The sequence below is a fragment of the Prorops nasuta genome, unplaced genomic scaffold (assembly GCF_024137725.1).
Source record: "Prorops nasuta isolate Cenicafe-Biocafe unplaced genomic scaffold, Cenicafe_Pnas_1.2 PNAS00014, whole genome shotgun sequence".
NCBI lineage: Eukaryota > Metazoa > Arthropoda > Insecta > Hymenoptera > Bethylidae > Prorops > Prorops nasuta.
Window position 1 is genome coordinate 6,458,393 of NW_027116811.1, and position 25,902 is coordinate 6,484,294.

The 25,902-nt window shown below is 42.9% G+C and overlaps 2 protein-coding genes across 4 annotated transcripts in view; one reads left to right on the plus strand and one right to left on the minus strand.

Moving 5' to 3' along the window:
- The window catches only part of Rpn2 (Regulatory particle non-ATPase 2), a 55,440-nt gene extending 41,141 nt beyond the window's left edge, over positions 1 to 14,299 (plus strand). The window contains exons 10-13 of the mRNA XM_066734915.1: positions 12,518 to 12,852; positions 12,932 to 13,323; positions 13,397 to 13,793; positions 13,969 to 14,299. Of these exons, the coding sequence (XP_066591012.1) occupies positions 12,518 to 12,852; positions 12,932 to 13,323; positions 13,397 to 13,793; positions 13,969 to 14,039 (1,195 nt within the window). The 3' untranslated portion in view covers positions 14,040 to 14,299. The remainder of the gene's footprint in view (positions 1 to 12,517; positions 12,853 to 12,931; positions 13,324 to 13,396; positions 13,794 to 13,968) is intronic.
- 5-HT2B (5-hydroxytryptamine receptor 2B) overlaps positions 1 to 25,902 on the minus strand; it is a 59,638-nt gene that overhangs the window by 2,106 nt on the left and 31,630 nt on the right. For 2 of the 3 annotated variants that reach the window (XM_066734916.1, XM_066734918.1), the window contains exons 3-5: positions 18,581 to 18,813; positions 11,824 to 12,040; positions 4,907 to 5,285 (exon numbers count right to left, since the gene is read on the minus strand). In XM_066734916.1, the coding sequence (XP_066591013.1) occupies positions 4,907 to 5,285; positions 11,824 to 12,040; positions 18,581 to 18,813 (829 nt within the window). The remainder of the gene's footprint in view (positions 1 to 4,906; positions 5,286 to 11,823; positions 12,041 to 18,580; positions 18,814 to 25,902) is intronic. The other variant, XM_066734919.1, reaches the window with a different exon arrangement.

Genomic DNA, 25,902 nt, shown 5'->3' on the forward strand with positions numbered 1-25,902 from the left:
AAAAGCTAAAAGTGGTTAACTAAGTGAGATTTGTGGGGGAGTGCTAGGGCAGATGCTGAAGAAAGACGTTAACGGACGGATTGGCAAAGAAGCTTAAGGGACTCGAGCAGAGAGACGGTAGGATTGTCCCTGTGGTGAACGCGACGGTCTCTGGTGGTACGAAGAAATTGGAAAAAATATTAGCCCGCGAGCACATCGCAGGATAAAAGAAAACTCTGTAAACAGCAAAGCTGATTCCTCTCGAATGAACCAAACGCACTCTCTTCGAAACCTTCACTGGAGAAATCTTGATCATTTCCAACAGCTATATATATATATATATATAACAATAGGTATTTCGCACCAAATAATAATCTCTCTCTCTCTCTCTCTCTCTCTCTCTCTCTCATACGTGAGATAAAAAAGGAACGATACGAGCAGGTCAGAGCAATGAAATGGCTGGAAGGTATAATATTTCCAGAACATGTATAGGAAGGAATTGAAAGATACATTGCAACGGGTAAAGAGTGCAAACGGGATCAAAGGATTCTATTGCTCCCGATAAGAAACTCTCCAAGTCCTCTCTGTTAAAGCCTGCTGCGGATAGCAAAGAAGGTTTAGAAATGATTTATGCACGTTCCATGTGCGAGCACAACTGCACACATATACATGTGTGTGTGTGTGTGTAGTATAACTCGAGGGAAATTGGCGCGGTCGATCGCGATATCCGATTATAATCCAAACTTTTTCGACTGCTTCGAGATTCCATTAACAGTCCTCTTCAGGTTCCGCAGAATTTAGTCGTTCAAAGAGAATCATCGGGACCGTTATCCAACCCGATCTAATTTTTCTCTTCAAAAAACGTCCTCTGAAATAATCTACTCGACGTTGTTAAAAATGCGAGAGGAACGAAGAAAGCCTGATCGATCGCTATATCCGATTATGATTCAAAAAATTTTGCTTCGAGACTCCAAGTCCCATAGGAGTTGCACAGAATTTAGTCATTCAAAGAGAATCATCGGGACCGTTCTCCAACCCGATGTAATTTTTCTCTTCAACGACGTTCTCTGAAACAGTGTACTCGACGCTGTTAATAACGCGAGAAGAACAAAGAAACCTTAATGGACTACCTTGATAAGAAATATATCAAAGAGACGACATAGTCTTGCTCGATGGAGGAAGGACGACGCTGAACGTTACTGATGCTGCGATTCCTTTATTAACCCATTGTCCTTTGTGAAGATACGACCTCCCGTCGCTCCAGTCATTGAAACTCGCGAGATATTTCATTTACAAGTTATTAAGACGTTCTCCACTCGGAATAGACAGCGATGCTCTGAGTTTATCGCTGGTACGATCATCCGAGGTGGTCTCCGGTAAATTGTATTTGGTGTCCGTAGCGTTGGTGGGGCCGGTCAAAGTGCAAAACGGAGCGTGGCTGATGGCGTCCGAGGTCGCACTTAAGTAAACGCCGGACCCTCTGCCACGCAGCACGTGCAACTGGCTAATAAAGGGATGCACTTAACTGGCTGGATGCGTTTCCTTAATGGTCGCAGCGCGGCGTCTTTTTCACACCCGAAGAGGACCAAGCCGAGTCGAGATTTCAACGTCCTCCGCGCGAGGAGTTGTACGGGCTTGGCCTCTGCGTATCGTTAAACGTGCAGGATACCTACTCAAACTTTATTGTTCAATCTTACGAGTTTACGAGGGAAAATGTACAAAGTGTTGGCCTATCGCCATAGGTGCTGGTGTGTACGCGGTTAAAGAGGATGTATCCGAAGGGTCAAGGTGGAAATTCGCGGAGTTTCCGCGCGATTTGCCAACTCGCGATTTCGCGTGGTCCATTTTCTAGGCAAACGCCTTAACGCAGTTTGATTCGTAGAATTTGCTACTTTTTTCCATTTTGCCTGTATATCTTTGTCCTCTCGTTTGCTCTATTCTTATACGGTGTGGGACGCAGCGTCCTCTTCGAGATTTTCCAAGTGAGAAAAATTGAAAGAAAAAAAGAAGAAGTATATATACGCGCAGGTTTTTCAGTTTTCATTACGCGCATCGTACATACGGCTGTCACCGCACGTGAGTTTTGCAGCAAATTGCGTTCACCGGAGTGACGTTTTTTTTTTATATCAAGAGCTTGGATAATTAACTCTTGCGCAGGATGCAGTGCGCCAGCAGCGAATTTGTTTCGACTAATTTTACACTACGTTTATTTAACGCGGCTGTAAAATACTATATAAAATACTGGGAATTAAAGCTGATTAGAAAAAGCGGACCAAAGTCTGCGTTTTACCATTTTATTGTTTACACGTGCGAATAGATGAAGAAGTACGCGAAGAAAAAGTTTGAAGCGAGGACACAGGGAGGGAAGCGTCGCGTCCCCTGCGGGTGGATGGTCGTTTGACCGGGACGTTTTACCATAACGATAAGTGAAAGAAGATCCGCCGTTTTTACGGTATCGCGTGGCACGCCCCGTGGGATGCTGAAGAGAGAAGAAAAGTAATTGGAAACCCAGTCGAATTTGCACATGTCGTACAACTGTTTCTAAAGTGGATGTATCATATCCGAAGCGAGCAAAGAGGAAACCGTCTCTCTCTCTCTCTCTCTCTCTCTCTTCAGGGTGTGGGAGCGTGCGATCGACCAAGAAAATATGAGCACTCGTTCAATCTCACCGGAGCGAGAGTCCTAAAGCATCCATAAACCAGATTTAGTCTTTGTATCTTGGCGGGAGCTTTGACGTTCCTCGCCCTGATAAATTGCTTTCGCCTGCTTCCCTATCGGGAATAATCGAAATACCACCAACTCGATAGCTCTCCGCTCGACGTCGACGTTTTATCGAGGAATAAAACAGAGCGAGGCGCGGCGAAAAAATTCTTAAAAAGCGCGAAATCTCGATGAACGCATCGCTTTCACGAACATCGAAAATTCGTTAAACATTTTATGTCCTCGTGTCACGAGTAACGCCGCCTTTCGTCGATCCTGCTTTCGGGTTTAATGGCGGGCGTTTCAGGGTGATCCCGAGGGAAGTTCCCCACTTGTAGGTGGATGCGATACGCGGTAGTTTCGCTCCAGTGACGAAAGGGCCAAACTCGAAAAATTATTGGGATTCCTCTGGATTAGATGGGATTATCCCCCTTTCAGCCAAACTCGATCGATTCTATCAACATTTTTATTAGCCTATGAAATATCCTGGAACTCTGCTTATGGGGGAGAGCCAATGAACGGAATGAAAGTGGATCAATGGGAGAGATTAAATTCACATTTAAAGAGGTGTGCTATTAAACTTTGTAATTCATTCAGGAATTTCAGCCACACGCTGTGTGCCACAACGTCTGGGAACGTTGAGAGAAAAGGGAGAGGGAGTACAGTCGAAACGAGCATCGTAGAAGAGAGTATACATGACCTACTCTCGAGTACCAACAGACTTCTTATTACCTTCGAAAAGTCTCCTAGGAGCAAGTATTTGCTTAATATGACCTAGCACGACTTAATCGACCATTTCTCCTCCATGAGTATTTCTTAATCTCAAAATATAATCCCGCCAAGTCCCTCGTTAACACGGCTCCATTTACCTTATTTAATAAGACGCGCGAAAAATATTGTTAAATCCTCGTCTCTCTATAGAATAGAGTACGGTAGATAGGGAATCTTTATAGCTGGGAGGAAATATGTTTCTTTTCCAATCTAGCCAAGTTCTTATCTCAAAATTGTGAAGCTCGAAAACTGACATTTTCATGCAAGCGGGAGGGCGTCGCGTGTGACCTACTTGAGTGCAATCCGCTTGCATTAGAGGCATCTTCGACGTAATTCGACGTCGGGAAAGTACGCGAAGAAGGGAGCCACTCGGTTCTTTGGTCCGAGGAACAGAGAGACACGAAGCTTCCAGGTTCGTCTGGCTCTACCTCCTGTTTATCACTGAATTCGGTAACCAATAAGCAACAAACTTTTCAACCACGATATGCACTCGTATCTCGATGAGCAAACTACACCACCAGGATCCATCGTTTCGAGACGTCAACGTCTCTCTTGATTAATGAAAAATTTTGTGTAATTTGCCGCCGAGTAATCTTATTTTTTTCCCGCGTAAAATTCAGCCCGTCATATCTCGACATTGATTATGCAGTAGGAGCGTTATTAGATATTTCTCAGCAGCGATCGTTGTCAGGAATTTAGCAGCTCGAAGGCGCGCTTTGCGAGGTTTGCACGTGTGCGTCTAGTTATAAATTTATTTGGGAAAGACGTGTTTATGGTAACTTCTCTTGACGCGCGCTCGAACCGCATCGAGCCAACTAGGTGCCAAATGATCGTGATCAAAGTGACACGCCTTTCGTGCAAACTTACACGAAAGCGAGTGAAAATTATATACGTATATTTTTTATAGAGTCCAAAGTAGCTCGCGCAGGGATGAAATAAGTTTGGAGGGGGAGCAGGAATCAAAGATCGTTCCAACAGAAATAATAACTCGGGGACCGATGCCCGTATAAATTCATCGATAAGTGGATATTAGATTGGACCAACGGCGGCTTAAACGCTACCGACCGCCAAATCAACCTCCAACGTACCCACTCGAAACGCGGTGAAAGTTTTAAGCCGAGCGAGTTGAAAATGCGATTGAGAAAATCTTCGGAATCAATGCATGAGATTTTGGCTTCTCGGGAGATTCTTGAAATCTCAGCAGGATTCTCCGGGAATTCGGAATCTGACACGAGGAAATTTCATCTCGTCGATGATGAGATATTCCGTGTGTATAACGCTGTATAATTTTGGGCCAAGTCCCAGAGGTCGCGTATATCTCTCGTAAAGAATATGATCCGACCGATATAAAACTCGTCGTATATATATATATATATATATATCATATAGATTCGCTGTTGGAGTTCCCTCTTCGTGGTCTTCGCTAGTGGGTTTAAGGAAATTTGGATGTTCTTACCCATCGCGTGGGGATGACGAGGATCGGTGAGTGGTTGCAGCGTGTTGTCGATGATGATGATGATGATGATGATGATGATGGTGGTGATGGTGGTGCGGCGTCGTCGTTCTGGGGGTCGCGGAAGGTGTCGCGGAAGGGGTTTGAGGATTGGCTATGCCCTCGAGTCCCCTCGAGAGCTTCAGCATCTCGGCCCCGAAGGCGTGAAGCGCGGACATGGCCGAGGGTGGAGGCTCGCTCTCCGGAAGCCACAATTCGTGGGTGTCGAGGGTCGTCAATTCCGTGTCCGTTGACGCACCGGAAGTGTGCTGGGGCGTCCCGGCGTTCCCCGCTGACCCCTTGTTCAGCAGCAGTCTCTTCCAGGTGTACCTCCTGTCCAGAGCTGAAGAAAAGAGACGAAGAATCAAACTTACGATCCTGCTCCGATTTGACTAAACCAAACGCTAGGGGAAAAGCTCGTGCATGGACCAGCCATAAGCAACGTACACACACACACACACACACACGTGCAAGCGCATGCTCCGATGGAGAGAGAAACAAAGCAGTGATATAAATTAAAATTGAGCTGGCGGTTGGAAAAGAGAAAAACTCGGTCTACCCGCTTTAATTAATTAGCACTTGTATAGCGTTGAACTCTAATTGCCCACTGGCGGCTCTATATATACATATACGTGCATTGGGAGAAGGGGTGCATGTTGGAAATGGTGCTCGCGAAGGCAGCTCCCGTATATCGTGAGTTAAATGCGAATATATTTTAATTAATGAGAACGTTAATGAAACGTTATCCGTATTGTATAGTCGAGTAGAAATATGTTTGGCGAATTTCTCAAGAGTTTTCAGCGAGTCGAGAGGAAAGTTTTGAAGAAAAGCGTCTCATTAAATACAAATGTCTCCGTTCTCCTTTATGTCCGGGACGTTCTCGCTGTAATAAAAGCTATATCGACTGTGATGGGTCAGGGGTGCCCGAGGCCGTTATAAGCTTCCTGAAACGTTTCTCGACTATCGTAAATTCAGGCTGGCCGCGAATAAAGGGTCCCATGATCGCACCTTTCCCCTCGCTTCCGCTGGTACCTTCGAGTCCGATGTGCCAGTCACGGTGCACGCCAATCATTTTGTCCATCGACCTGGCGCTGATTGAAATTCAAATTACTCCACTGCTGGCATCCACTCGAACTTTAAAATTCTTCCTATTCTCTTAGGAACCTTTACTATACAAATATACATGGATAAATTTCGTTAAAACTATAATCCAGTCTTATTTCAGTATCCTAACTAAATGTAAACACCATCCGCACGTGTATCACATTTTGAGATTAGAAATAAATTTTCCTGGTAAAAGACTCACGGGGGTTGTTACGGACAATGTCCGTGTGGGAGTATTTAGCAATTTTGCAGTAGGAATTCCAGTGGCGAATGGAAGGAACGGAACGAGGGAGCCGGTGATCGTGGAGACGCGTGTATATACGATATATATATATATATATATATATATATATATATAGTGCATAATAAAATTTGCGTGAAGCAAGAATCGCGTAGGACGTGGGCTCGATGAGTATCGATCACGTGGGCACCCCGCGAGATCTGGAAGTTTAATCTTATCGGGTTATCTCCGTACGCGTGTTGCAGTTCTTTTTTTTTTCAAGTGACAGGAGGGGGGGGGGGGGGTGGGAGCCCGTGTGACAGTATTGATTAATTTCGTTAAACGATTGTATCCCGAAGCAGGCTTTTTAGCATATCGTGTCACGCCCGGGACCTTTGCATAATGTGCCATTTGCATAGTAGCTGGCACAGGTGTCCCGTATGTACAGGCCAGCACCAAATTTCTTATCGCAGCTTGGAACGAACGTTCCAGCATGGCGCAAACTAAATAAAACCTTCCTCGCATTCATCTCGGACTCTGGGTAAAAACTTGTTGCGCCATCTACAAAGCTACCTATATATATATATATATATATATATATGTAATTTAACAAATCCAACCAACGTAATGACTCGGTGCGGAACAGCTGCTCCGAACCGTAACTAATATTTCCTAATAACGCAACACGGCGATTGTATTTTAATCAACCGTTTTACCTCGCCTCGTATCTGGAACACACAGCGTTGATAACGTTGTTGAATGTAATTTAACAGCGGCAAAGTTAGAAATGCCTTGCCGAGCTAATTTCAAAAGCTTCTCGCAGCCAAGAACAATTATTCGCGCGATTGGGTATAATGCAGTCTGCCGCGTGTGTACCGATCGATCTATCGACGATTCGACCGTTGAAAGAGGAAACTCGAACTCTGCCACCGCGGTCGTAACAGATAACGCGCGCGTGTTTCGCGCTTTAACCACCGTCCGACCCGTGCTCGACTCGTACTACTCGCCACCGGCCAATTCCATTCAGACTCGCTGCCTCTTTCTCTCCTGGTCTCCTGCGACCTTGAAGCTTTCTTCTCACGAGTTCCATCAGTATGTTGCTCTCTACGAGTCTCGTTCCCGGTGCTCGTTAATTGCTTCTCGTGCGGATCCATCGAGATTAAAGAATCGTCGACGCTGCAAAATGCTTCGAACAGTGGTACAGGTAGAGGACTGCGCGTACGAAACGTCCTGGTTCCCTCGCGATGCGGGGAATAACCGACGTGGCCGAGTTTTTCGGTTTCACGTGTTAGTGGCGAAGTGCCGATTTATTTGCAAGTAGATTGGTCGATGCAAATCTTGTGATATCGCGAGAGAGGCGTTGGCCTCCGACCTCGTCCGGCACTACCATCGATCGTCACTACTGGAACCGTCGGAGCAATCGCTTTTTCCCCGTAATTTCGATCGGCTCTCGACCCAAACTCGCAATCCTACGCGTATATAGGTGCGAGGACCATCGCTATCTTTTAATTCCGGACACTCTCGTTTTAATGGAGTTACCGGTGCTTGTAATCGATTATGGAGAAGTTCCGTACGAGTGGATTATACCTCGCATTTTCGTAATATTTTACACTCGGTCCGCGATAAGGGAATAGTCGAGCTTCGGCTCTCCCGTTAGCGCGGGGTATAATCTCTGCTGACGTTATAGCTCGGCGGCCGGATTTTCACGGACGTCGCCAGCAGAAAAATGCTGGGAATAAAGTGCGGAGGCACCGCGTTTAACGAAAATAAATGTGAAATTACACGCTCCCAGTTACTGAAATATTTACCTGGTTGAATTTTAAACCGATCTCTCTCCCAGTTTTATTCCGGTAATTTTGTCTTGTCTTGAAAAAATAGAAATTTCGGCTCGAGTTTACGCAACTAGTAGTACGAACGTATCACAAGTCAGACATTTGATCGAGACCCGAAAATGACACGACAAAACTGTGTATGGTCGACTTCTCTCTTGCAGAGGTGTTTAAAATAATCGATAATTTATCGCAAAACTGTGATGCCAACTTTATCAGCGAGAAAACCACTAGGTTTTTATTTTTAAGTGCCCGAAGACGCGTAATTAAACGTCGAAGCGGAGCTTTCTCGCTGTTTCACGAAGATGTGGGTCGATCGAGCAAACATATTGGGTTTAAAATAAGTTTTCTCGTTTTTACTACTCTCCGGCCATTTGCGAGAATCGATTACGAGCGAGTGGAAGAAGCGTCGCTTGCCACGAGCAGCGCGCCGCGCTTTTCACTGTAATAAGGAGAATTGGAAACTTACGTACAGTCGGTGATAATTACTTTGAATTTCAATCGGAACCGCCGGCTTTTCTCGCAACGCGCGCGCCAATAAGATCCACTCGATTCTCCGCGAGGAGAGCTCCACTCGGCCGTTTTAAGGCCACCCAAAGCCTCGGCTCCTTTTTCAACCAACGTCCCATCCGGCCCCGCGCATTCCAAGCGAACAAAAGGTTTTCAGCCCTGGCCTAAAACCCTTAATCGCAATTTGCTCGAGCCATCTACCTCCCCGCCGCTATTTCGAGAGAGAGAGAGAGAGAGACGTCGCTGGTCTCTTGACTGGAATTTGCAGAAATTCGTTGGCTCGCTTAGGAGAACCTTCCAATCCCTTTTTTTTAATGCTAATTTATATCCCATTTGTCCCGTAAGAAGCTCCACGCATCAATCTCGTTATTGCACACACTCCGACTCTCTCTCTCTCTCTCTCTCTCTCTTACCTCGATAATATCAAAAATCTGCCCGACCATTTCACGCGACCCACTTTTTCCACTCCGACTTATACACTTTGTTGGAAAAAATTTCTGCTGGCCTATACGCGATTTCCGGCCAAATCGCTGGAGAAATAAAGCTTAATCGGATCTCTTTTTGCCCAAAGCCTCTCAACGACCTAAAATTCTTAATTGCGCGCTTGCTCGAACGACCCTCTTGAAATTTCTGTCGAAAAAACGTAAATCCCTTCGCGTTACAGGGCCTGCGTAACTCGCAGGAGTGAAATGTAAAATTTCGCCGTAATTTTTTACACCGAACAATTATATATATATAGAGGAAGGAAGTGCTACACGATTCTTACCTTAAAAAGATTTTATTCCCCGAATAAAATCAGGATTCCAAAGGGGATATTTTTCTGAAAAGTATCACGTTTCAAGCAAATATCTAGGAACACCTTTGCTATGTGGATAATAGAATGTAATATTAAACGCTAGTGATATCCGGACTTGGCAACTGCTTACAAATGCTGCCAGCGTACGAGGCTGCGTCACGCGACGGACTTAAAGGAATTTACTATCGAACCCTATGAGCTTCCGAACTTGGTAACTTTATTTTTCGCCAATTTATCGCGTTCCCATAAATGGCATACTACGTTCCGCCAGTCTCTTCCACTGCTGCTCCTCTCTTTCCCACACCCTATACATACATACATATATATATATATACACCTGACCACACGGCGTATCGTTCGAAAGCCCCGAATAAATTGACCACTTTAATTTACAAACTTTTCATCGGCGCGCGATAAACGCACGCATCGGGTATCCCTCGTAGCTGACGCGAAGAGCGCAGCGAAGCCATTTACACAATGTGCTCGAATCAGAACAGAATAATTAATCGATCCAACCACCTAATATCGGATTTCCAACTTAGTTCGTTGAATACGTTTTGCCATACGGCTACTCGGCCAAAATAATTTGATAGTGGCACGGATTGGTTTCGGTAACCAGTGTGTTTCGCGTATATATATATATATATATATATATAGCATCCTGAAACGATACGCACTGAGTAATGATTCCCATAAACGAGCACGCAGCCTGATAACGCGTGACGAGCAGTGCAATCGCGTTGGGTCCAACTTCCAGACCGGCAAGATACCTCGAGGAACGCCAAAAACTTTTCTCCCGGGGGATCGATCGTGCTTTCGCGCGGCAAGATAATCCCGTGTTGAGTGAGATCACGCTTCGTTCGACCGTATTCTACGCGAACCTTGCTGCGATTCCCCAAGATTCGGCTCTTAAGGGCATGTGTTTGGTTTCAACGTCTATTCGCCATTTGGTTGATCGCTGAGGTATTAAAAATCGTTCGATTGGCTCTTTTCGAGTCATCGAGACTGTGCAATAAAGTCTTTTACGCCAGTTTTGTAACTGCTAGTTCTGTTATCGTGTTTGAGTCGCTGCGCGATTTACGATAAAGCTCCAAGTAAAATTAATAGCGATGGTTAATTTAGAATTTACATTCGTACCAAAGGATCTTTATTTTATTCACTCGTACAAAGCTCGATTCATCGATTCGTAAATGCACGTTTGGATCCCAAAGCGAGTTTTCCTCTCCATCCGATGCATCTTGATGCGTGAAGAGATATTTTTCTCGCAAAGCAATTTTTATCGATTCGTTTTAATCAAATGATTACCTAATATTCCTTTGTCCGGTAATAGATTGCTATTTAATTCAATCGCCATCACATTTATCTCCTTAAATTACCGGATTTTCAATTAGAAACATTCGCTATTTCGTTTCTATATTTGTAACTGGATATTCCGAAAAATTTGTCTGTTTTTTTTTTCATGACGAATTGATAGCGCAAAACTGCCGGAAAGAATTCATCCGAACGCTCGGTCGACTGTATTTTTGTATCCTTTATTCAATAAATTTGCCAATAAAAACCAATAACTCGCGATATTGCCGTAGGAAGTATTTATCGATAATTATCAGGTCAGACGTAGAGGGAGAATATCGAAACTATTATATTATATTTTCGTTAATTGCGAAATATTTTAACTCGATCCTAGATGAAGAATCTTTCAAGCTATATATCTATATATCGATATATAAAAATAAAACTGTCGCTCTCCGTCACGTGTATCGTCGATGATATCATATGGCATCAGACACGTAACATTATCTTACGTAATAATAAAAAAAATCCTTGTAAATTCTACCAATACCAGTGTACATACATTCACACCATACTTACGTCCCGCCAGTGTCGACTGATTTTACGTTGGAACGATGTTCCTTTCATTATCAAACTCTCACCCGGATAACCCGATAATCTTTACCACGCTAATTCAATTCGTTTAATCTTCCATGAAAATCTTCAAACCATGTGAAATTTACGATCGAATAATTTCGCAACGTTGATAAAAACTGATTAATTAATTCGCAATTTACACGAATATGTCAAATTCCCACAAAGGCAACGCACCATCGATGTACCAATTTTCTTACTGCGCAAGCTGACACTCGGATAGATTTAGAGAGTTACAGAGAAACACAATATTTCGTAAACATTTAATACATTTATTAAATAACGATTAGTACGATTCAATGATGACGTATGTGGAAGGATCGACGAGAGGGATGAGTCCAGAGTGGAGAAGAGAATAGGGGGAGGGAAGGGAAGGGGGGAAGGGGGGGGGGGTTCTGGATTACAGAGAGATTTATTGTATAATAATAGCAAAATAGATAAGATCGAATGAGAAAGTAGTGTGCGAGTCGTGGGTCGATGGGCACGAAACTAAACTAACCTCCCGCGGAGCCGCCCTGCGGTGCACCTAGCCATCCGGAAGACCAACCTGCTGTTCCACCGATGTTCTGTCGCTGCTTGGCCAGCAGCCGCACTGTCAGCGCGTACGTGAGCAGCATCACGCAAAGCGGTATGTAGAAGCAGATTATGCTGCCAATCAGCTTATACAGAGGATCAGGAATCTGGCAGACTCGGTCCACCAGCACGGAATCGTCATCCTGTAAAAAAAGAGGAAACACTCAATTTTCCTGACGAAATGGAAACTCTGATCAGGGAGCGAAGATCGAGGCTAAATTCAACTATGTTCATCATGGTTTACAATATTTTATGTATATATATATATATGGATATAGAGTAACAAGATAATAGGTTCGTTACACGCAGTTTGGTCGAAATACAATAAGGAAAATCGTGTTCATAAATTATGATCGACTCTAATATAATACTGTATAACGCGCGTGGCGACAAGTACACGCTCGCTCGACCCGCTTTATTTTCTGGCAGAGCCTGCGGACCACTGGAAAATTAATACCTTCGGGCTCTCCCAATTGGCCAGCAATAACGCACGGTATAAAACCGGAACAATCACCGGTCACCGTGATCGCGTTAAAATTTAACCCCGAAAAACGTGTGTGGACCGAACGCTCTTTGACTCGAATAACTCATCAAACAGGTGCATTTTGCTTCGCTTTCAGGACTCCGGAACAATGTCCCAGTGTCGTGTCGCTGTTGGCCGAGAGTTACAACCCCCACGTGCGTTATGGTGCGGCCATGGCTCTTGGTATCGCCTGTGCTGGTACCGGTCTCAAGGAAGCCATAGCTCTGCTGGATCCGATGACCAACGACCCTGTGAACTTTGTGAGGCAAGGTGCTCTGATAGCCTCCGCGATGATCCTCATCCAGCAGACAGAGTCCACTTGTTCCCGGGTCAAGGACTTCCGGGCGTTGTACGCTAAAGTCATCGTGGACAAGCACGAGGATGTCATGGCCAAGTTCGGTGCTATTCTTGCTCAAGGAATCATCGATGCTGGTAAGTCGATGATTGGACAAAACTTGTGGTATTGTCATTGATTTCCGACGAATTTCTAACAACTCGTTGTTCCTTCCAGGTGGTCGCAACGTGACTGTGTCCCTTCAATCGAGAACCGGACACACCAACATGCTGGCAGTGGTTGGTGCTTTGGTCTTCACGCAGTATTGGTACTGGTTCCCATTGGCCCACTGTTTGGCTCTAGCGTTCACTCCTACATGTCTGATAGCCTTGAACGCACAACTCAAGATGCCCAAACTGGAGCTCCGTTCGAACGCCAGACCCAGCGTGTACGCTTATCCCGCGCCGTTGGAGGAGAAGAAACGGGAGGAGCGTGAGAAAGTTACGACCGCTGTCCTCAGCATCGCTGCGCGTGCACGTAGACGCGAGACCGAGAGGCGCGCGAGGCACGACAGAATGGAATACGTACGCGCGAAGATTCATGCGATCCAGAACGAGAAAATGGACGTGGTTAGTTTCAAGGAGAGAGGTAGGACTTTTAGCGTTATGGAGATTTATTAATGTACTTTTTTTTTCGCTTCAGGATATACCGGTTGTCGAGTACGGGGATGATGGTAAGGAGACTCCGGTGAAGGAGAAGGAGGAAGGGAAAGAGAAGAAGAAGGAGAAGGATGAGAAGGAGAAGGATCCGAAGGATGGGAAGGAGGCTAAGGATTCCAAGGACGCGAAGGAGACCGAGGAGAAGCCCGATAAGAAGGTCAAGGATGAGCAGGAAAAGACTGAGAAGGAGAAGAAAGAACCGGAGCCGAACTTTGAGATCTTGCAGAATCCTGCTCGAGTTCTTCGACAACAGCTCAAAGTTATTCAGCTGGTCGATGGTAGTCATTACACCCCTGTAAAGGATATACAAATCGGTGGTATCGTCATGGTCAAGCACTTGCAGGGTGATGCTGAAGAGGAATTGGTCGAACCTGTTGCAGGTAGGCTCATCGTTTTATCAGCCGTATCTCATCAATGTCTGCTGAAGAGATACAGTGGGAGAACGTTTCTGACGCTTCTTGAAAATGGACAGCATGCGTTCTCCCCTCTCAGACGTGGACCAAGTGGTGCAATGATAAATGAAACAATCTCTCGAAAAAATATCGTTTGTTTCAGCTTGCGGGCCAAAGCCGGACGATGAGAAGGAGGCTGACCCTCCAGAGCCTTTCGAATATACGGAAGATTAGGATCTGGAACGTCTATAAATTGTTCTTCTTTGGTCATCGTAACTTCGGTCATTCGTCCTTTATATGGATTCGATATAATATCTAATAAAAACCACAAACCTCTTTCTGCTCTTTTTTTTACTGTACTTTCTTAAAGTTCACCAATTTACAGTGAATCTCTACGAGCATCGTTACTGAAGCTGTCGCGTGAATACGATCACAATAGGTTAATTTTAATAGCGATTAATTTTGTCTGAAATTTAATAAAGTTAATTTATAGATTTCCACCTGGTTATTTCTCGCCCTCGTACTCTGCACGAAAAATCCAAAGAGGTCGTTCGAACGACGTCCATTATTTTATACATAGGAGCCTTTTCACAGGATTCATCCAGGGATCACTAGACATTTGACAGACCCGTATAAACGTGTCACGGAGAAAGCAGTGGACGCGCCTGTGTGCGAGGAATATATGCGCATATGTTGTGTGACTTGGGTCAACACGTTTCTCAGCTGAGAGATCGTGACGGGTGCCTCCATCTCCATCCGTAACGGTCAGCCGAAATTCCTGCACCACTGGACGTGTGGTTACGAGGGATGATCGCGCAAAGGCGCCAACTCTGTGTGTGCGTTGGCCAATCGCAAACAGCCATTGTGCTCTCCGTTCCACCAACTATATATATATATATATATATATATAGAACCACCTTGCAATCATTTCGCGGAGCTTGGGAGAGGCAATACTAATAAAACGGAGCATCAACCACCGAGCAAATTTCTGACTCTATGGGAAAAATTAAAAGAGCGACCCTCGAGAAATTATGACGTCATAACCGAGTTACCCCGTGGAGTTTGCTCGTAGCACGACGCCAGCTCCATTTTTAACAGTGTTCTTAATAAATCTTCGAGGTACGAGTACACGGACGGTGTATTAAGCGACGAGGCAGCAACAAAGTCCCGAGGCGGAAGGAACGAGGATTACACGTGTACGAAACGCGTTGGAAAAACAATACGAGCGAATTAATTACTCGCACGAGAATTAATTAACTGCACACCCTCGCTCCTTCGATTAATCATCGAAATATCGAGATTTTCCTGCAATTCCCAGCCAAAGCGTTAATATTTATGCTTCATCGTTTTTGCGGCTAATTTGAATAATACAAAAAGCTATTTAAAGCTAATCTAATGGCATCCTCTCGCTCGTATCGTTACATCATACATTTTCACTCGCTCGTGCATAGATTCTCGTAACGCAACGAATTATACCGCGTGTCGATGAGGTTTATCCGTGCAAAAACAGTCCCATTACTTGGAACAACCGATCGATGTATACAGAGCGTGGGACACAACGCGGATTATTATTTTAGCCGAAGGTGGCGCAGCGTTGTCCTCCGAACAGGGGAGTTTATAAAATGTAATCGCCGTACACGAAAGCTTTTATCCGGCCACGATCAAGCGTCGTAAGCAGCTTCAACCGCGTGCACATTGGAAAATTGAATTATCCTCGCGCTTTGCGTGCCGAGCGACAAGTGTTTTAATAAAAGACCTCGGTAATTCGTTCCTTCTGCCTCTCTCTCTCTCTCTCTCTCTCTCGCTCTCGATGGCACTCTCACTTCCGGTACGTTCCGAACGCGCGGGAGGCAGGTAAATTTTCGGAAGAGAGCGACGGTTGCACGGTATCAGCCATTAATTCGTGTCCCAATGGGCAGATTAGAAATGCGGCCGATACACTTTGGAGAGCTCCCTTTTAGACCGGCGGAACACGTAATTGTACCATCGGGACCGGAAGTCAAGAATACGTGCCAGCTTGTATCGCGTGGAGAAAAAGTAATTGCGCGTGATAAACGTGCAAACGTTCCAGGAACGTCACCAGTGTTGTTCCAGTGTCCCTTTAACGCTCCTAAAATTTTCACTAGAGGTATACGGGTTTTTTTAAGGTGCATATATACAGTAGTTTTACAGGTTCCTTCGCTAGAAACCGTTTCTCGCCAATTTACCGACGAGTCGTTCGAGCGGAAGAGTGTACGACTGCTCTGCTTAAACGCAACGACGTTAAACTCGGTTGATTCTTCATCTCCGGAAGCCGGTTGGTTATATCCGAATAAAGCAGACTTCGTGTGCGTATAACAATAACTCGAACAAAAGTGGGAATGCGATTATTCGACTGAGAGAGAAATGTCAAAGGGACTGTGTGTCACCCGAACGTGGGACGATATATGCGAAACACGAGAAACTTTTGTTTTATATCGTATGCCTCTGGTAATATATTCGAGGGGGAAAAAAGTTGCATATATAGAGTATTAGTTTAAAAGTTATACGCTGCGGTGTAAGGGAAAGCACGAAATTTATTCGAGAAACGGTAAAGCAATTGTAAACAAAGCATGATCTAATGGAGTGTATTTTTGAAGTTAATTGAAATTCCAGGGAAGTTTCGTGAAAAATCTGCTGCATTTTACTGTCCATGGTGCATCGCGTGGAAGAAATTTCATTTTAGTTTTGATCAATGTTGATTATTTCACCTGTGCGCCACTTGTCACTGCGACCCGAATATTTCCCGGGCGAGAAAAATACGCGGCGAATAAGATCAGCCTGGAATTTTGTTGCTCATTCAGTTTTGCATATTTTGGTCAGCAGGCTCGCTGGATTATACGGAAAGGAACATAATTTCTGTGCTGAGAAACTCGTTTGTACAAGTTAAAGAGCAGTTCTGGTGGGACGTTGTTTCATGACGAGTTAAAGCTGCACGTTCAAGAGCTCTTGGAGAGTGACAGCGCTATATTATGAATATACCTGCGTTAGAGCAATTAAGAATGGGAGGAAAAATTCATTAGAGCGAATATGTATGTAAATTTATCGCAGTTATAAAATTCTATATGTACACTGCTGTGTGCCTATAGCATCGGTTAAATTGTTGCAAGAATTTAATCGAAGGCGCGTTTATTGCTAAACTTTGCCTGAACTGGGCGAGCCAACTATAGCGCCGGTTTTACTGCTGATAGGAAGGAGCTGCGGTTATTATCAAAAGTGGCTGGTCTTTGGGTAATATTTGAAATTGCACGAAGCTCTGCTATATCCCTCTAATTGCCAGCTGACAGCGTCACGATTATGTTTGCGAAATTCGTTTTTCAGCTGGTCCATAGCTTTTTCTCGCTCGCTCGCGAGGCATTCGATTTAAAACGGGACTAAACGATATTACTACCCACCGATGTATCATTGGGATTACCACTAATGGCGAAAAAAGATTAATTTTCGGTATTTTCCTGGCACTCTATTTACGGTAAACGTGTACAAATAGCGATTCGTTTGGAACGCGCCTGTTGCGGGAAACTCAATTTCCAATGGATCACCCGTGATTATTCTTTATTCCTGAGTGAATATTGCACGAGGCTGCAGCTCATCGTTCTATTAAGGTAATATTTTGGAAATAGTTTTTCGATACCGAGGATGAATGAGGATAATAGCTGCTATATCTATGTCGAAGAGAGATAATGACTTTTGTTGTATCGATCAAGGTTGCTCCCTCGTAAAGTGGAGCCTTTCGAGTCCAGAGGAGACTCTAAACCGTGCGGGATTGCTATAGGAAAATATTACGATGTGCTGGTATGTACCAAACATGTGAAGAGCCTATAAATACCCGCCAGGAGAGGCTGGAAATTTATTTCCTGTAAATGCACGGCCCTTTAAACAACTTCAGGGACCGTGTCTCCACGATTTTACCATTTAAACTTAACAATTTAACGAGAAGTTAAAATTCCACTAAAAGCTCTAACCAAGCGAGAGCTTTTTCTCACACACACACACACACACACACACGAGTAAAAAAATAATCTCTAGCAGTCTCTGTACCGCAACATCTGGCGCTTAAATCAGATTTCTTGTCCTTTGGAGATTTGATATTCTTTAAAAGGACACTTTGCGAATTTCTAGCAGGGTACAGAGAGCCTCGATAATTTCAAGAGAATTTCATTTATAACAATTCCGACTCTAGAAAACTGCTTTTACGCTTTTCTATATTTTATCACGGGGTAGACGAGGAATAAATTTGAATCTAGAAACAACGCAGGATTTATCCCAGGCAGGTCGTGAAATAAGAAGAGATCGATGAGATTTTGCAAGCTCTTCATCAACTCTCGCTATTCAATTGGCATTGATTCGACGACGTTACGACTATATATATATATATATATATATATATATATATATATATATATAGAAAAAAAAGCTGACCAGATATCTCGTCGTTGAACGGATAGGTGCTCGTGACCGGATGTCGTATAATTTACAAAATCGTATTTAAATTTACGGATTTGGAGGTCGCGTCGGGAGTACACGTTCCAGAAGAAAAAAAACCACGAATAGGTATCGAGCTTTCGAGGGATTTTGGGAGCGAAAGATTAAAAGTTTTAATCTTGCATGGTCACTTACGAATTCACGTACTATTAATGTTAAATTTCCCTTGCTCCAGTGACATTAAGCCCTGGGTCCTTGGGGATAATGACGACGACGACGACGACGACGACGACGTTATCAGTTCGTGAACCGAAGTTGTCTACAGCGAAGCTTACCTTGGAATACATTAAGCTGAGAGGCAAGCTCATGGCGATGCTCAAAAGCCACACAAAGATAATCTTGAGGGTGACTCTTCGTCTAGTTTTGTTGCGACCAAACTTCATTGGATAGCGGAGACTGAGATACCGATCCACGCTTATGGTGCACAGATGCATTATGCTCGCGGTGCAAAATAGTACGTCCAGGCAGATCCAGGCGAGGCAGTAGACAGCTGGCAATGGGAAGTACCCTGAAAATGAAACAATAAAACACTACTTGAACGAGCTTCGTCAGAAATACGACTATACTTAACTCTGGCGAATGATTCATTTTAGAAACTCGCCTCGCAATTAGTGGATTCACCGGTTTAACCTAATTCCATTTTATGCTGTAATAGCGAATTGTATATTTCTATATGATTTTATGCACCAATGTCTGTACAGTGGGTAGCTTTTATATGGCTAAATAATTTTGGCAAAAGTATTTTCTGAAGAGGAACCTCCAAGGTAAAATCAGGATCTCGCGACGAGTTAAGTTTGGAATAGGATAATTGGTAAATAAATAAATTAGAATGGACAGAGCATTGTTCGAACAGAACTCGTCGCTCAGTCTTATCAGTGTCCAAACCCAGAAATTCTCGATCGATTATAAATTACTTTGAACAGTCGTCAAAGTACAACGATAAGACTGAATAAATCTGAGGATATTTTCAATTATTTCTAAAACACTGTGCACAGTTTATACACACCCTTGGAACAGAGCTTAAAATCACTCTACGACTCCATCAGCTGTAAAATGGGAAACTACGGGCTTGATAGATACTCGAAAGCTCGCTTATCCCTTTCCGTTAGGGAGGAGTATAATTTATAGCGATGCATAAAACGCTTTGATAGTTTTTCACCAAGCGTTGATCCGAAAACTGATGTAAAAGTAATCCAATATTTACATAGATAATCAAAGCTTACGATTGTAACCTCATATGAGATTATATGGATGGTAGGAAGAAACTCTCGAGTGATTATGTAAAATTTTAATCCTACGATTCGCCAGCGTTCGTGTCAAAACTTAATCCTGGGTATATATCTCCGTAAAACAGTACCAGCCGAGTGGTGGAAGCCTTAAACTTCATTTGCTCTTTTTACGAAAACCTCTGCTTTACTTGTCACATTTATCTCTTCCCGTATTTTCGGATCTAAAATACTCGTAGAAAAATGTTATTCGACCGCGCTGCTTTCTCCTTCTGGAATTCATGGAAAAAGTTTATATTTTTATCGATGCACCGTATTTTATTGCTGGTTATAAACTTGTAATTCTTTCACTTTCTTGGAAAACCATGAGGAAGCTGCAACGTGTATAACGCATGTGCCAGACATCTTGTAAAAATGTTTTACTTCCTGGCAAAAGCGTGAATTGATATAACTACATTTTCTCATATATCTCGAGATAACCGAAACTTTTCGCGTTTCGCGCCGAAACTTTTTTTTCCCCATCTTCCCAAAGAAGCTCGTATTTATAGATAGTCGGTATCAGAGGGGATACCCAGCACAAATCCTTCTTCAAACATGCATCCATTATTTAAATGAGTATATCCACCGAGTTATGAATAAGCCTTACTTACAGTGGAATACATTAACGTATTATTCCTAATCTAATAGAACATTTACTGCTGCTCTCCAACTTTCTACACACACACACACACACACACGAGAGAGAGAGAGAGAGAGAGAGAGAGAGAAAATAAAATTGTATAAAAATTTTTGGTTACTGAACGAATTAAAATTTTTTCTCAATTTACTATATACATAAATCTGAAACCTGCTAAAAAATAAAGAGATAAAGCCATTTATTTATAATCCAAAGTCATCCTTCGAACGAAATTGCTGAAGAACGTAGAAAGATTCTTGGACATGAAATTTTTAAGCAATTTATGTACGAATTTGGAAGTTTCAGCAGAGAAATTGTATTTTTATATCCTTGGGTCAGTTTTATTTCCAATCTTATTCAATATCGAATCAGTTTACTTGATTTGTATTTTATTGTTTTTTTTATGTATACATATATAGTATACCCCTAATACAGGGTGGGCTAAAAAATGGGCAATTGGGCATGTACCTTCGACAAAAGTTTACAGCCAGAAACAACACATTTCCGTCGTAAAAGGCAGTGGTCCGTGGGCAGAACGACATTGCGGGATAGTGCACACGCAGCTGCTGCTACGTTCCTTCCACGTACCATTACCATGCACTGATCAAGCGTTCCTGCAGCACTGCAATTGCCTTAAAAGATCCGGAGGAAAATTGAATCGTGTATGGAAGTTTCAAGAGTGGACCCTCAACACCCATACGTGTACATACAATATATATATATATAGAGAGAGAGAGAGAGAGTACACGCAGCAGTTATTGTAAAATTGAAAGAGGAGGGAGAAAAGTTTGATACGAAGCTGGGACGTTGCAGGATCGTAGGGAACAAAAGTCTCGTTAGGGGACTTGTATCTGATGATGGCGAGAAAACCGTTCTTGCTCTTTAGCGCTGTTTTAACGAATCCAAGTATGCAAATTGCACGATACACGCAAGCGCGGATCAGGCGCCAGTGGTAAGAGTCAACGTAGTGCCAGACTGGCTTTTATACTTAAGAGTGCTTTGGAATAAACACGCGGTAGTCACGCCAATGAAGCATTACGGTGTGCGCATATGAAACTTGCTGGTTGCTCAAAGAGAGTTTCCCCCCCCCCCCTTAATTTTGCACCTTTCAATCTTCCTCAAAGTCCTTTTTCATCCAATCCACGTGTAACGATGGTCGAGAATTTCTTTGAATAATAAACTAAAAGCTATCGGAGCAAAAAACAGTATCGCGTGTGTTTGAGGAATTGTTTCCAAAACGGCGTTTAATTGGCGGGAGATTAGAGAGCGCTCGACGTTCACGGCGCAAAATCCGAATGTATAGATTGGCCGGAGGAAGAAGGGCACTGCATTGGGAATATTAGAGCGGATAACGACAAATTTCAAGGATTATTGTTGGGCATAAAGCATCAGCCAGTGGACGAACGCTCGGTGCTAATGGCCGTGTCTCTATTGAGAAACAGTCACATCGCCGGAAGTGGGCAAGCCGATTCACTCGGTATGTCCTAATGAGAATAAATGCCCGTCCGTTCAATTATCGACGCAGCAATTTCGCGGTGGACCGCGATAATCAAATGGGAAATATCATTCGATTGTTATAAACGACTCTCTCCTCGACGAGCAATGCACTTTTCGTCGATAAATAAATTTATTTCTCCAACCAGTGCGAAGGTTTGGTCATTTTGGTATGGTTTATCTCTGTACAATTATATATATATATATGGAATATCTTCACAACCCAAATGTGTGTGTGTGTGTGTAGATAGTTGGAGATATTGTTGAATTTTATTTGGACAAAAATTTGTTCGTCCCTGAAGGACTGGAATCCTGGTTTTTAGGAAAAGAAAGGAAATAGTTTATACATTTAGTAATTGCATATATGACGCAAGATAAAAATGAACGTTCTGTAAATTTATTAATAAATTATATATTATAGAAATTATAATTAAATGCTGATATTCTGAAAGTTGGATGAGTTTCTGGTGAAAAGTGCAGGATGTGTCGTCCACAAGCTATACGGAGAATCTTCAAAGGGACAGGACTTGCTCATCGCTTAACAATTTGTGCAATGGCGCGAAAGTTCCTTTGTCACGAGACACGTTGGCCAGGATTTAACTTTGCTAAGTGCAGTATTCTGCTTCGATGTTTTGCCAGGGTGGTCCGCTGAAGCCGCCCCGGCGTACGGCACGATGGCATAGGAAATGTGCCATTGCATATCGTGCGGTTTCCTAGATTGCTCGAGAGCTTGGCACAACATTTGCCATTATGAACTACCATGCCTTTGGGGATCTTGCTAATTGCAGCATATAGAAATGACAAACTTTTTTTTATTCCTCCCACACTATACCGTATATATATATAGTCTGATTCTGTTTCCTTCGAGACAAAGTTTTACACTTATATTTTATAGATCGATCGAGAGCTTGGCACAAAATTTGCCATCACGAAGTACCAGCCTTTGGGGACCTTGCTAATTACAGCATCGAAATGACAAACTTTTTTTATTCCTCCCACACTACGTCGTGTATATATATATATATATATAGTTCATATAGGCTGTTTCTGTTTCCTTCGAGATAAAGTTTTACGCGTATATTTTATGAGTTACTTTATCTCTTGCCTACTTTCAGTTAGTCCCTTTTTCTCTTAGCAAAGTCTCGCCATAAAAGATATATATCCACGAGGAAGAGCACCAGGCTTTCCCTATATTAGTTGACTTTATTCGACGCACTATTGTTTGAGCTAGTGCACGAAGTAAGGTTATAAAAAACAAAATAGTTGGGAGGGGGGAGGAAAGAAAGAGGTGGATTTAAATAAGATACGAGGATGCCACTGGATAAACCGAGAATTGAAAGTGGTGGGATATTGCTTATTGAATTTTTATGCTGGCAATTATTTTTTACCGTGCGATTCCCAGCAGTTTTTATAATTTTATTATACACGCGACATAAAAAGAACCAGCAAACTCGCAGTTTGCCCACTTATTGAATATTCCGGCCGCTGCGTTGAGTGTTATAGTTGGTATGCGAGTCTCGTGTTTCGGAAGACTTGGACAAGATGACTCCGTTTACTGCAACAGGCAATAGCCATTGTACATATATATATATATATACAAGAAAACTTGCATTATTCCCGTCTTCCCGCCTAAATTCCTATAACGAGGCTTCCGCTATCGCGAGCAACGCCCAAGTTTTCCAGTTTCCAAAGTGTTTTTCGCACTACGGCTTCGCTAAGAGCAACGTGGAATTACCCCCCCCCCCCTCCCCCTCCCCCTCCCCCACCATCTTTCTTATATACTGGACAATTTCATTTTTACGACGTCCTCGTTGACATGCATTTTTTTCACCTCCTCCAGGCCCCTTTCTGCAAAGTTCAACATTTAACCTTGTTGGAGAACTTATTAAAAGCTTATGAAAATTATTATTAATATTTATGAGCGTAGCTTGTCTCAAAGCTTTCGCGCAGAGGTACGGACGTACGCATCGTTTATATACATATATACACGCTATATATACCCACGTCACACACACACTCATCCGACAGCATAAATTAGAAAACAATTGGCCTCTGCTCGGCCCGTGAAATTCATGATGGAGAAAATCCACTTTCGGTCCTAGCCACTCCGGTATTCGAGTTAAGTAAAGCCGTTTGGATACTTGGCTAATTTGCGAGGTCAGATTCGAAGCTTCGCAGAACGAGAGAGAGAGAGAGAGAGAGAGAGAGAGAGAGAGAGAGGAAGGCGTTTGAGTTTAACGATAATGCCAAGATGGAATGTTGGAGGGTTTATAGGTATTGGTGGAGTTGTGGCACGCATGGGGAATTCCCGGAATAAGGAAAGAGCGCGCGGACGTGGAGCGAGAGAATCGCTCGGGTTAATCTGGGAAGGACGGAAGGAAGGTGTACAAGGGGCAGGTGTTAACGGAGCCTGATGCAACCAACGAAATTACCGTATCCTAGATGCATTGCATATTCATGCTAGCCGGAATATCGCTGTTTACACACTGTATATGATTACTGATTTTCCTCTCGCTCGTTCACCGCCACTACCCTGTGATTTCGCCTGGATGCCTATTATATATTATCTTCGCACGAATTTCCCAACCGATCCAGCAGCTAGATCCAGCTGCCCTGTGGCGACGACATTATCCCTCGCTAATTCGCACACCTGCTCCAAAAGTGCTTTGTACGAGTTCGAATCTCCATGGAAACGAGAATTTCCTATTCCTTCGGAACTGCACAGGATAAATTTGCCTTGAAATTTTCTGACTTATTCTATATACTTTGTGCTTTTTTCTTGCTCAAATGTACGTTTGGATTTTTGAAAGTTTTAGGAACGACGGTGGGGATATCGAGCGAAAGATTCTTTCCTGTAATTGATTTACGACAAACTGAAAGTATTATAGAATTTTCGCCAATTTTAGATATTCTCATAGTCTGAGAGCACTCAAGACGAGATTAAAAGTAAACTGGGATAGCGTTTTATGAACTTTAGTTAATCTACTGCGCCTGTGAGTTAACTAGCTCTAATGTTGTCACGGTATATCCTGGATGAATTATAAATATATAGAGCGTACTTGAAATGTAGGAAATTTATTTATAACAACAGGCTGGATTTGCGAATTTTGCTTCTTTTCCTGATTTCCATCCAAATCTGGCGACCCGATGTAAACTGAAGTACCGAGAGAAGCAAGAATCGTATTTTCACTGTGTAATGAATTAGTTTCGAATAATATTTTGTTGACAGCGAAACACGAGTTGTTTCAGCTATAAAGATCAATTGAAATAATAAATCTAAAATAGAAATACTGTCGCTTAGGAAAAACAAATTTAGATAAAATCGAGAGAATATCAATCCATTCGTACGCCTGGGAGATTTATCACGTCATTCGCGTAAATAAATTTTACGAACCTATATAAAAAAATATAACAATGTACACTGAGAAAGAAATCATTTGATTCTGCAGTGGATCTTTGTTGAAACAGAGTCGTGATTAAATATTTTCATAATGTTATAACGAAGTGTGTTAAAATTGATTTAATTAAAATAATTTTTGTGATTGAAACTGTTATTCATAAAAAACAAAATAATGTATATAATTCAGACTGCAACTAAATAAAGATTAATCTAAATGAAACAATTATTCTTTTTCTCGGTGCATCCATCATCCTCTTAATTAAAAAAGAACTTAACGTCTTCCACAGCTAATCATGGTATATCAACAGTGCCAGTGATGAAAATTCGAAACAAAAGTGTAAAAATGTTTGAAAATGAAGCCAAAGATTCTAAAATGGCTATCCCAGAGCTTGGACTACATACATGTACAACCAAACTCGAATATCGAGCAATGATTTAGAACCCTATTAAGATTCCAAATCTCGACACGCGTTCCTCTCGGATCGCGAGGAAGCTCGACGCGATAAAAATCGATCGATACGTCATAATTCTTTTTTAAGGTTCGCTGCAGCCATATTCCCCCCTCCCCCTCTGCACAATTTCTTCCTTCTGATGAAGCAGCTAAAAACTGGACGTTGATTAAGCTTCCCCAGTCTCCGATTGAAAGTTCGACGCGAATTACGCGATACATTTACCGTTAATAGCAGCCATTCGTTTTCATTGTCCATCGCTGGGGTTGCTTTTGCAATCGAGTGGAACTCCGGAAGATTAATTGGCGAGTTTATGCAGCTTAATTCACTATACGCGATGAAGTCTCGATAC